Source organism: Anguilla anguilla, chromosome 12 (genome assembly GCF_013347855.1).
Source record: "Anguilla anguilla isolate fAngAng1 chromosome 12, fAngAng1.pri, whole genome shotgun sequence".
Classification (NCBI taxonomy): Eukaryota; Metazoa; Chordata; class Actinopteri; order Anguilliformes; family Anguillidae; genus Anguilla; species Anguilla anguilla.
In genome coordinates this window covers 15,728,619-15,740,685 of record NC_049212.1, presented here as the reverse complement: position 1 = coordinate 15,740,685, position 12,067 = coordinate 15,728,619, and the positions used below count along the sequence as shown (strand labels likewise).

General features: G+C 48.2%; 1 protein-coding gene across 4 annotated transcripts in view; it reads right to left on the bottom strand.

Moving 5' to 3' along the window:
- Window positions 1-5,103: 5,103 nt before the first annotated feature.
- The window catches only part of arhgef12a (Rho guanine nucleotide exchange factor (GEF) 12a), a 47,101-nt gene continuing 40,137 nt past the window's right edge, over window positions 5,104-12,067 (bottom strand). For 3 of the 4 annotated variants that reach the window (XM_035384808.1, XM_035384810.1, XM_035384811.1), the window contains 12 exons: window positions 11,479-11,579; window positions 10,790-10,867; window positions 10,446-10,521; window positions 10,069-10,236; window positions 9,751-9,838; window positions 9,258-9,335; window positions 9,062-9,156; window positions 8,655-8,882; window positions 7,537-7,761; window positions 7,187-7,389; window positions 6,936-7,008; window positions 5,104-6,837 (listed from right to left, as the gene is read on the bottom strand). In XM_035384808.1, coding sequence (XP_035240699.1) covers window positions 6,827-6,837; window positions 6,936-7,008; window positions 7,187-7,389; window positions 7,537-7,761; window positions 8,655-8,882; window positions 9,062-9,156; window positions 9,258-9,335; window positions 9,751-9,838; window positions 10,069-10,236; window positions 10,446-10,521; window positions 10,790-10,867; window positions 11,479-11,579 — 1,424 coding nt within the window. In that variant the 3' untranslated portion in view covers window positions 5,104-6,826. The remainder of the gene's footprint in view (window positions 6,838-6,935; window positions 7,009-7,186; window positions 7,390-7,536; window positions 7,762-8,654; window positions 8,883-9,061; window positions 9,157-9,257; window positions 9,336-9,750; window positions 9,839-10,068; window positions 10,237-10,445; window positions 10,522-10,789; window positions 10,868-11,478; window positions 11,580-12,067) is intronic. The other variant, XM_035384809.1, reaches the window with a different exon arrangement.

Here is a 12,067-nt window from a genome sequence, read left to right as displayed (position 1 = left end):
ACCAGCAAAAGACAATTATAAATGTTCAGTTACAGCAGGTATTTCTGTTCCAGGCGTCAAATCAGTCCACAATTTCCACAAATTTTGAAAGTCTGAGCGCAAGGCTCTCCCTGTTGCTTATCTACATATCGTACATGCATGCACACACACACACACACACACACACAGTATTCATCATAGCTGAATTTTAACCACCATTTTTACAAACACAATATGTATGTACTCCAAAAACAGTGATGACATTCTGATAAAAAGTCAGAATGCTGTACTGTTAGCATGCTGCTACATTACTGGACAATGCAGTCTGAGAACCTATTCCCTACAGAACTACAGCCTTCCCCAAAAACATCCAATCCCAGCAATGGACTGTATGAGATACTATTGTGAACATATGTACAGTTCATGTGGTGAATTTGAAGTTCTATAAATATTTCAGCAAATTACATCAGCCAACCTCTGTGCAAGCGTAGAATATATCAATAAGTAATAAGCAATAAAGATAAACAGATGTAGAAAGACAGCACATACTCTCCATGCATTAATCATCCTCCCTTGTGTCATTATTACAATGCTATAATTAAAAGTGTCAAACTGAGCTCTGACCTCGACAGAGGCAGCTGAAAATGAAGACCTACATGTTTGGACCACTGATCGATTGGCCAGTGAGGGCGGAATATTAAATTTGTACATAAAAGAATGAAAGTGTTTTTCTGTATTGGGTCATTATTGATCCAGGTGATTTGCAGTAATGGAGGACTCTCTCACAGTAAGGGATTGTGCTGAGCTGCTCCCCTGGGTGATGCGCTGTGCATTTGTGTGGCAGTGAATGAACAGCTGTTTCAGGTGTAGCACAGTCACAATGTTGAGCTGGAATCAGTAGGTGTGAATACGTGCATCCTCATGCACACATACACACATACAGTTACACTCTGGCTCCTACATAATACACACAAACACATATGGTTACCATCTGCCAACTACACATATGTGCATGTAAAGTTAATCTCAGAAGAAACGTATTTATATGAACATGCCCTCGTATTTGTCAATACCTCAGGTAATTGTAAATTTGAGTCAAAGTTATTCCCTGTTAATTGAATAGAAATGACCAATCCTCTGCTCCCAATATGACTAATACATGGCTCACATCCATATTTATAAAGCCTAAGTTTTAATAGTTGTCCAAGTTTGAGCAACTTCACTCCAATGCCAGTTAGAATGGCTCCATGGTGACCATGATGAACACCTCTGTCTTTCTCTCATCTGCAAGAAAGGAGAACCACACATCCTTAGTTATGATTCTAAAGCACATAGCTCTAGCTATTTATGCCATTTTAAAGCCCACACAAGGGGTTCCACTACTAGTCTGTATGAAGTACACTACATATTTATAGTTCCATATAATATTGCATACGTCAAATTTTCCATCAGTTAATCCAATAACTGATAAGGTTTTACCAGGACTTCATTTTCGTTAGTGTCTCTCTGCCAAATAGTGATATGAAACACAGGCAGTCAGCTTCTCTCAAAGCAGTCATGCCATATATTGGCCCGTGAGAGCAGTATATCCTGCAGGGACATGTAGCTGCGTGAGTGTTTATTGATCGCAGATGGTAGCATCGACTCCTGTTTTGCATAATTTCACTATGACATTTAAGAAAATAGCAATTCCTCCTCTTCTGGGATCTTAACTCATATGATACCAGTGCAATTTAAGCGAAAATAAATTGCCTTTGATTCGCGGGGAACCGCAGGGGACCAATTGTACGCACCTCAGAGAGAGACGAAGCCCCTCTTTGTCCCAGGCACTTCAGTAGATAATTGACAGGTGAATGTGGAAAGTGTGACAATCAATTATCTGTTTTCTTTGTTCTGGATTGGATTTAATTGTTTGTCGAGGAGGGGGAAGGACTCTAAGAGAGAGAGACAGATTAAATTCTGCAGAGGTCTCATTCTTCTTTATTCCAGTGACAGCGGAGGACACAGAGAGGTCCATACTCTTTGGCCAATGACAGTGGAGGACACAGAGAGGTCCCTACACTTTGGCCAATGACAGTGGAGGACACAGAGAAATCTCATTGGCCAGGGAAAGTCAATGAAATGGAGACAGAGTTGTTTGGTACACCATTTATTAGAACGGGCTAAACGAAAGATGTATTTTGAAAGGCTGACAGTCTAGGGTGTCACAACCTGCTCTCCACAGCTCCTAGGGCAGGCTATGGTACTGTCCTGCCTGGACTATTGCAATTCCACTCTTGCCAGTCTCCCTGCTTGCACCACTACACCCCTGACGGATAACGCAGACCACAGCCGCACGGTTCGGCTACAATCTTCCCAAGCGTGCCCGTGTCACGTCCCTTCTCATTTCACTTCACCGGCTACCTGATACAGCTCGCATCAACTCTAAAATCTTGGTGCTGGCCTACAGGGCAACGAACGGAATGCCTTCAATCAATCTTCAAACCTCACGCCCCGGCCCGATCTTCCAGCTCCGAAACCTTGAGGTGACCGTCGCCCACGGTCCCCCTGCGTGGCTGCTTCCTCCAGTCAGCATAGCAGTGCGTCTGCACTCATGGTTTTAACTCTTATTTAAACATGCAGTCAGCCTACATTTAGAATTTATGCTTTGGTTCTTGGTTAGTATAGATAATCATGTTGCAGTTTTATTCACTGGCCAGGGAATGTCGTTACCCAGGTTTGGCACTACCGTTCATATTAATTAGCTGAACTCACTTGTTTTGTCTATACTGTAAGACACTCTGGATGTTTATTGTGGTAGCAATCTACAGAAAATGTAAGAATTTTCATGTTAAAAATAAACCTTTTACTACTTAGGTCATGCTTGAAAACCTCTCACCCAATTTGGCCCCATAATGCAATTCTCAAGTACTGCACCAACATCTAACAGAGACCATAGACCAGGGATACCCAGCCCTGTCCCTGGAAATCTACCATCCCGCGGTACCTCCTGTCCACTCCAACATTAACAAAGCACACCTCATTCAACAGCTAGAGATCTCATTCAGCTGATAATTAGTAGAATCAGGCGTGCGAAATTAGGGTAGGAGTGAAAACCTACAAGACAGTAGATCACCAGGAACAAGGTTGGGCAGCCCAACAATAGACACTGGGCTTCATTCACAAAACTTCCCTGATATTATTCCTACTTTTGTTCTTAAAAATATTCCTACGAAAAACCAAACTGGGATTCATGACGTGCAGAGATTTTTGTGCATATCCCAGCTGTATGAGATAATTAATGTTAACTATGTGTAAATTTTATGAGCAATCCTGTTCATGTAATTAGCATAAGGAAACAGCCATGAACAAACAAGGAAGAAAAAAAAAGATGAATGCTGCAAAGTTCTTGGAAACGTTACACACGGTTTAAAATCAAATGTGATCGAACACGCTTTGTGAATGAGGCCCACTGACTGCAATGAAGTGCGGGAGCTAAGGGAAAAGGAAACACGGAGGCCATGGACACATTCCTTCAACATAAACCTTCAAAGACAGGAACATTAACACAGCCAATTGCTTGATTGACAGAGGACAACTACCCACTTGTGTACAGATGACTCATTTGAAATGATAAAGATATTGACATGAACTCTGATGTGCACATACTCAAGGAATAACACAGCAGCAGGTTTTCATCCATGCCTGCATCGTGCGATTGGCCGTAATCAGTGGAGAAGCTCGTTAAGCAGGGTATCGGATACATCGCGCTCCGGCTGTTTGTATTGTCTGCGCATAGGGGGAAAAAAAAAAAAAACAGCCATTTTGGGTGAGTGTTCCCTTTAAGGGTGCTGCTCGTGCTGTAGCACCCTGCGGACGGAACAGCGTGTTCGCGCTGTAACGCACTCCGTCTTCGGAGAGCGTCCGCGCGACGCCCCGGCCGAGCAGATGGATAATGAGAAATCAAGCGGCACTGGAGAGGGCTCCCTGTGCCGGGCTAATGACGTCCGCGCCGGACATGGAAGCCGCGGACGCGCACGCCGACAGCTGCCGCGCAGCCGCGTAATTCTCACCCAAAGGTGCCCGGGTGACACGAGAGCCTTTCACAATAATTAAGTCAATTGAAGTAGATTCAGCGAAGGAGAAACGCACTCTGTCAGACAGCCCAAGGACACCGGCGCCCGCACAAGCCTCCCTTCCACCGCCACAAAAATGAGTTACATCTGTCCCCTACAGGTGGAACATGTCATCGCATAAAACTGTTAATGCATTGGGGGGAAAATGGATCTACAAGCACTGTCACAGGAGCTTAAACACAAGGGCTCCCGGAGTCCAATTCACCATAGCCAATTTATAACTGAGCCAGTCCAATAAAGCCCTCTGTCAGGCGAGTGGCGGTGATTAATGATGGACTGCGGAGAGCAGGGGAATGTGGCACATCATACCTCTTTACTGCCATGTTCATTAATGAGATTATCTCAGTATTTACAGTGGACACCCTTATGAACAGGCACAGCGCTCATATCTGGATTCCCATACCGCCGTATTTACTGCACATCTCTAAACCAAAAAATGCGCGCACACTCGCTCTCACACACACACAAACACACTCTCACACACTCTCGCTCTCACACACACACAAACACACACTCTCGCTCTCACACACACACAAACACACACACTCTCGCTCTCACACACACACAAACACACTCTCACTCTCACACACACATGCAAACACTCTCTTGCTCACTCTCACACACACACACACACACACAAACACTGATACACGTAGACTCACTCGGTCTCGCACACACACAAGCACACACACACACGACTAAAACCTGCAGATATTATTTTGCAGAATCTACTTTAGTCATCTGCATGCTCAGGGTTTACATACAGCTGTAGCTGCTTTCCCATTAAGCTTATTTAACATTTGAACATTTTTATTGTTCTGTTTTCATTCAGGCTTTGAACACTTTCCCAAAAAAATGTTAATGTTTTGCCCTCTTCATTTTTTTATACATTTCCATTTTCAAGTTTTCAAAAGTAAATAGAAAACAGGACATTTACATGTACTGTATGTGCATTTATATTAATTTACATGTCAGATGCCTAGAATACATTAACATTAACAGAATTATATACATATTTTATCAACTTTTATTCAGTTTCCTCAGTGATTTCTGTTAAAATCATGATCGTTTGATAGTTATGAAAGAAAAACAATACAAAATAACCAAAAAAGTATTTTATCGTTTAAGAGATGCAATGTTGGCCATAATTGTACAATTTGTGCAAGCATAAATCCCCTAAGATTCCTTCCCCCCCAAAAGCATCGGCATTTTATCCTGTCTTTAACTTAACATTTTTAGTATTCAGTGTTGACAAAATGTCTTCCAATGGGCTTGATTTCAAGTCTGGAGATTTCAATTGACATCTACCTTGCTTCTTTTCCCTGTTCCAAAACTGGAACTCCGTTTCCTAATGGAGTCCCACCCCCAACCCTGCAGCAGTGAGTGTGAACAGATCCTTAGAGGACTACACAGTAACCAGGAATAGCACACCCCAATCAAAACGCACTCATAAAGAGAGTCTACATAAATACTGGTTAATTTTAAATGAATGGTGTAAACAGGCAGCTCAGTCTTGGTTACAGCACCAACGCGGGGCCACAATCTGAAACTTCACGCCCACAAAAGTACCACTAATGTCGGGCTAATAGAATAATGAAAGCCCATTGGAGCGGGAGAAATGGCCCCGTGGCACCAGCGAAACATGATGAAAACGCTGTGCAATGAGACTCCAGCGCAAACAGGCACCAGCCACGGGCTTCCATTCAGAATGTGTGGAACCGCTGAAACTCTAGAACAAGGTTAACCTGCTAATGGTGTTCAGAAGCCACAATGCACAGACACATGGGTTGTCAGTAATGCATTCATTTCTTTGGACTAGTACACTTCAATGCATTTTACTGGGACTTGGTCTGCCACTTCAGTCTGATATGTTAAAGCAAACAGAGGCCAAGATCGGTGAAGGAAAGGATAAGAATATTTCTGTATCCATTACATTGAGAGCAACAGACTCATCTTGTACACAGGCAGTGGAGGTCCGGTGCTTTTAAACTGCAGTAAGTGTTCAGAAGCCAAAGCCTGCTCAGGGCGAAAAATATGACCTAGCATACACAATTTACAAGACCACAAGACCTGAAGGATGGTTATGGTACTAAATTTCCAATTTACCTTGAATATAAAAGCCTGAACAGCTTGGCAATGGATCTTGGTTTTCTTCATTGCAATTCAGTGACAAAAGGTTCTGCTTAAGATGTCCTTTCTTCATGTGTTACTCAGAACGTGTGTGTGCATGTAGGGGTAACCACTCTAGTGCGGCTGTGCTCCACGTTTCTGCATACACTCCTCCAAGCTGCAGAGGGCGCTGTGGGTGATCCACCCAGTAGAAGGTGGCCTGAGGGATCCACAGGTAGAAGCATGCAAGTGACGTGGGGGAATACTTACAAGAACCACAGGAAAAAATCTAATAAATACATCTTGGGGTAAAAAAAAAAAACATAGCTAAATACATTAAAATATCTTTTTCTTCTGGCTTTGTGCTTCATATATATCCTAAACACACAGTTTTATACATTTTGGTACAGTCTGCTTCTCGCTCAGGCAGCGAGGAAGGGCAGAGGAAGCCGAGGGGCCGGGTTTGGGGCAGCCGGTCTTCCCCGATTGGCTCGAGCCGACGGGGAGGAGGGGCACCGAGTCGGCTCCGCCAATCAGCCGCCGAGTTGCAGTAGGGGAGGAGCCAGGGCCCCATCCCCCACCTTCCCTCTTGGTCAGACGTAGTGGCTGGCAGCTCCGTCCTGCTAACTCTTGCCTGGGGGGGAGAGATGAGATGAAACAGCAGAGTCACTACGGCGCAGTACGCCCCTCGCTAGGCTACTCTCCCGCGGGACGCACAGCAAAGCACTGTACCTCTGTTATCCTCCGTTTCAGCAGTCTGCCTGGCCTGCCTTTGGTAAAGTTCATTATACTTGGTCTCCACTTCCTGTAAGACAAAAAGTGGTGAGCCGCCCATCTCACCCAGCACATCACCCATCAGCCCCTGCTTTTCTGTTAAACGCCTGGTTCCGCACGGGCACCCTGGCGGAGCAGCGCAACACGCTACCGTGCATTTAGGAGGGCGTTACGGACCCTGTGAGCACACGGTGATCACGTGACCTCACCTTTAGGTGCTGCAGGTTAACCTGCAGAAGGCGAAGGTGCGTCAGGACCTGCCGGGTGAAGCTGGGGGCGCCCCCTGGCTGCGCTGCCGAGGACAGCAGCTTCTTCATGTCGATCCCAGAATCCCCCGCTGCGCCCCGCTCCTTCCCGCTGACCTCCTCCTCCGTGCTGCTCTCCCCCAAGCCCTCCAGCACCACGTAACCTGCTGAGAAAGGCAGGCCTGAATCAGACTGGCCTCAGGCCAGCACAGAGAGCGACAGCGCTATCTGCAGAGACGGGTGCAGCAGGAGCACACTGACCTCAGGTCAGCCACTCCGGTGAGAGAATATGAGGTAATATAACCGCTGCTTACTGTAGTCATCGGAGGCCTCGAAGTAGCCGGTGTCCCCAGCGGAGCGGTCCTGGAGCCGCTCGTCTCGGCCGTTCTCTGGGGAGCTGAGCGCGGCGGCGGCGGCGGCGTGGGACACGGGGACGGCGCTGGTCCGCAGAGACGTGGTCCTCTGGAGACGAGCCCCCGCGGGCCTCTCCCCCCTCAACCAGTCCTCCTGCGCTAAGAGCACCTGCTTCAGCGCCGCCACTGGGACAGAGACACGGTCATAAAGATACGGTCACAGAGACACGGTCATAAAGATACGGTCACAGAGACACAGTCACAGAGACACGGTCACAGAGACACGGTCATAAAGATACGGTCACAGAGACACAGTCACAGAGACACGGTCACAGAGACACGGTCATAAAGATACGGTCACAGAGACACAGTCACAGAGACACGGTCACAGAGACACAGTCACAGAGACACAGTCACAGAGACACGGTCATAAAGATACGGTCACAGAGACACAGTCACAGAGACACGGTCACAGAGACACAGTCACAGAGACACGGTCATAAAGATACGGTCACAGAGACACAGTCATAAAAACAAGGTCACAGAGACACAGTCACAGAGACACAGTCACAGAGACACGGTCATAAAGATACGGTCACAGAGACACAGTCATAAAAACACGGTCACAGAGACACAGTCACAGAGACACGGTCACAGAGACACGGTCATAAAGATGCGGTCACAGAGCGTGACCGTAGAGACATGGTCAGAGTGCAGACGCACACAACAGGACTCATAGAGCAAGACTTAAAATACATCAGGTAGAATGGTCATTATGATGCAGCAGTAATTTAGTAGTTAATATATTACCATTGCGAAGTTGCAGTCTGTGTAGTTTAGCTGTTGTGGTAGCTGCGTTTCAGTCCATTCTATGGTCATGATGATGTGGCTGTAATGTAGTTCTCAGTGCCATGTCACGATCAGCAGTCAGTACAGTCCAGTAGTCATGAGGCTGAATCAGTTATGTAGCAGTTGGTTAAGTGGCCAAGCTTGAGGGATACTGCAGTCAGTGTAGCTTAGCTGTTACGTAGTCATCGGTTTAGTGGTCATGGTCATGCAGCGATGTCTCCAACACTTACAGGTTTTTAAAGCTTCTTCAGCCCTGGAGGGCGGGACGCTGAAGAGGTTGGATTCATCGTCACCGATGGCAAGGCCCTGACGTGACCCCCGTTTGAGGAAGGGCAGCCTGTCCGTCAGGTCCGAGTCCAGGAACGCCGGCTCCTCCTCCTCTGGCTCTTCCTCAAAGGGATTGGGCCCAGGGGGAGGGGCCTGCTTCAGCCTGGGAGATGATGCGCTGCCGTCTCTCTCTGCACAGCCATGAAAATCAACCAGTCACCCATTATCATTTTACTCCATATACATCGCAGCATATCTGGAATTACATTTCGCTGCATTGCACTATGGGCAATAAAAAAGTGTGGAAAAGGAAGATAAAATGTTGTTGTATGCCCTGTGACAGGGACTTGGGGATGCAGCCACGTGTCACCTGGGGACTGAACACTTGCGGTCGAGTTGCGGTCGGGGTCTTTGCTGAGCCTGGGCACGGCGCTGTTCATCATGTCTAAGGCCTCTCTCTCCCCACTGAAACAGACCCGGGGGGAGAGAGTGTGATTCCACCAAATAAACCCCAACAGAAACAGCTACGCAACACACAGCACCACTCACAAGGGGAATCAACTCACTCTGGCTGAGGTAAAAGTATGTCGTTGTGTTCTTTGGACTTGATGGAGTCTGCCCTTTGAGTGATCTGACACTGCCACCTGGTGGTACGAGGATGAGACACAGGCACATTTCCATGGCATCACTGGCCAAGCGGACACCTCAATTCACAGATGAGTCGGAGGAAGACATTGCAGACAAGACATGCACAGCTCCAGCAAGCTGTTCGACCAGCAGGGGTCACTGGCGAGCAATGCCACATTTTGACCAACTTAATTCCTCCCTCCCTTCCAGGGTGATATTTTGCCGTTTTAGTGTTGCCAGTCAAAATCGGCACAGGCAGAGTCCACACTCAGTACCAGGCCTTGGGGCCCATCCGCACTGGAACAGTGCCCCCCTGAATGAGTCACCCAGCAGCCCACACAGACTGCTTTTTATACACTTTCCATTTATAGAGCTGCACATTCCCTCGTGCGGCTCGGGTTTCTCTAGACCAGGACCCAGTGAGGGACTCACGTTCTCTGCTCGGACACGGTCTGCGCCATCAGCTCGTAGATCTGCGCTCCGTTGTCCGACATGGAGAGCACAAAGAACGACTTGTTATCTGAGGAGGAGAGGAGAGAGATCGGGGTTCTGTGAACAGGACCGAAAAAGGGCTGATAAACAACCTGTGTGGTTCTGAACTGGCCACCCCTGTAGTTACACAGCCCACCTGCATGACACACCTGTGTGCCTCACCTGTAGTGATGGAGTGCACCTGTGAGAATGACCTGTAGCAACTTAGCACACCTGTGGTCATTACCTGTATCAACTTAGCACACCTGTGGTCATTACCTGTGGCGACGGAGCGCACCAGCACAGTGTTGAGCTTGATGATGGGGCTGAAGATGTGCCGGGTGTCGGCCGTGCCCGCCAGGTTCTTGCTGTGGCACCTGAGGACGAGACGCTCGTCCTGCTTCTGCAGCAGGACCAGGATGTCCTCCAGCAGGAGGGTGTACAACTCTGTGGGGAAGAGAGGGTGGACAACGTGTTCAAGACTGACATACACAAACGCTCTACATACAAACAGAGAAACAGAGAGAGAGAGAGAGAGAGGGGGAGAGAGGGAGGGAGAGAGAGAGAGAGAGGGAGAGAGAGAGAGAGAGAGAGAGAGAGAGAGAGAGAGAGAGAGAGCAAGCGTGAGCATGTTTAAGCGAGACTGTGGGACACACCAATCGTCTTGTCTTTGTTGATCTTCCAGGACAGGGGGCCCTCGTGCACCATCTTCCTCTTAGTCAGATCCAGGTTCTGCAGAAAACAGGAGAGCAGGGTGATGAGCTAATTACTATTGTTTATTCATTGTAAAATATTTAGTCTTAAAGATTTAGAAAACATTTCACAAAGCGTGGTTGTGCGGTTCAGCAATTTTAATTTTCATATTTGCACCAAAAAAATAGAGTATAGTAAAATGTCCTAGGGTCTGGTAAATATTTCATTCATCAGACACTGGCTGGTTCAACAAAAAGTTGGTCTGAGACCCTGCACAGGTGTAGTCACATCTGGCTCAGTAGCACACCTTAAACTCAGCGATCATGGGGTGTTCACTCTGCTTCAGGGAGGACAGGTCCAGCCGTCTCTGGTAATCCTCCAGCCTCTGCAACGCAAACACAGGCAAGACAGGCATGTGAGAGCGCCTCAGTGTGGGAGGAGCCTCAGTGTGAGCATCTCCCCAGTGTGAGAACTCCTCAGTGTGGGAGGGGCTGGCATGTGAGAGGAGCCTCAGTGTGAGAACTCCTCAGTGTGGGAGGAGCTTCAGTCTGAGAATGCCTAAATGTGGGAGGGGCTGGCATGAGGGAGGAGCCTCAGTGTCAGAACTCTTCAGTGTGGGAGGAGCTTCAGTCTGAGAATGCCTAAATGTGGGAGGGGCTGGCATGTGGGAGGAGCCTCAGTGTCAGAATCCTCAGTGTGGGAGGGGCTGGCATGTGGGAGGAGCCTCCGTGTCAGAACTCCTCAGTGTGGGAGGGGCTGGCATGTGGGAGGAGCCTCATTGTCAGAACTCCTCAGTGTGGGAGGAGCTTCAGTCTGAGAATGCCTAAATGTGGGAGGGGCTGGCATGTGGGAGGAGCCTCAGTGTCAGAACTCCTCAGTGTGGGAGGAGCCTCAGTATAGGAGGAGCCTCAGTGTGGGAGGAGCCTGCCACTCGTCATGCCTTCAGAGCAGCTCGTCTCAGAGTGAGGAGGGAGAGAGAGCACAGCTCCGGCTCACCTGCTTATTCTCTGCCTCCTTCACAGCCTGGTTCACATAGTTCAGGATCTTTCTACAGCATTCACCTGCCCTCTTCACCTTCTCCTTCTCCTCCGCATCATCTGTTAATCACATACATATGCATGCATGCACAGACACAGGAGCACAAACATATGCACACAGACACACAAGTTTGAGTACGCGCACACAGACACACACACACACAGGACAGAGTTTAATACTAAAACCAACTCCAATAAGTAGGCCATCCATTACACACTTGTAACTGAAAACAGCGATGACGCGGCGCATTCAGACTATTAATGTAACTGCAAACAGAGGCAGGGTTAAGCGGACGTGCTAAATGACTCCCGTGCTCAGGAGAGCGGAGATAACGACCTTATTAAGCAGGGAGCGCGGGACTGAGACGCCGTGAGGAAACACCTCCACAGGCCCCGGGTCACACTCGCAGGGCTCTGCAGCCGGAGCCGCACGGGTCTGAGGCGGGGGGGGGTCTCCTGAGCCCAGACTCTACAGCCGGCTGAACAATTACAGCATCCCGGCGACGGCGGCACGCCGCTGTGGGTGGCCCTTTCCCACAATGCACAGA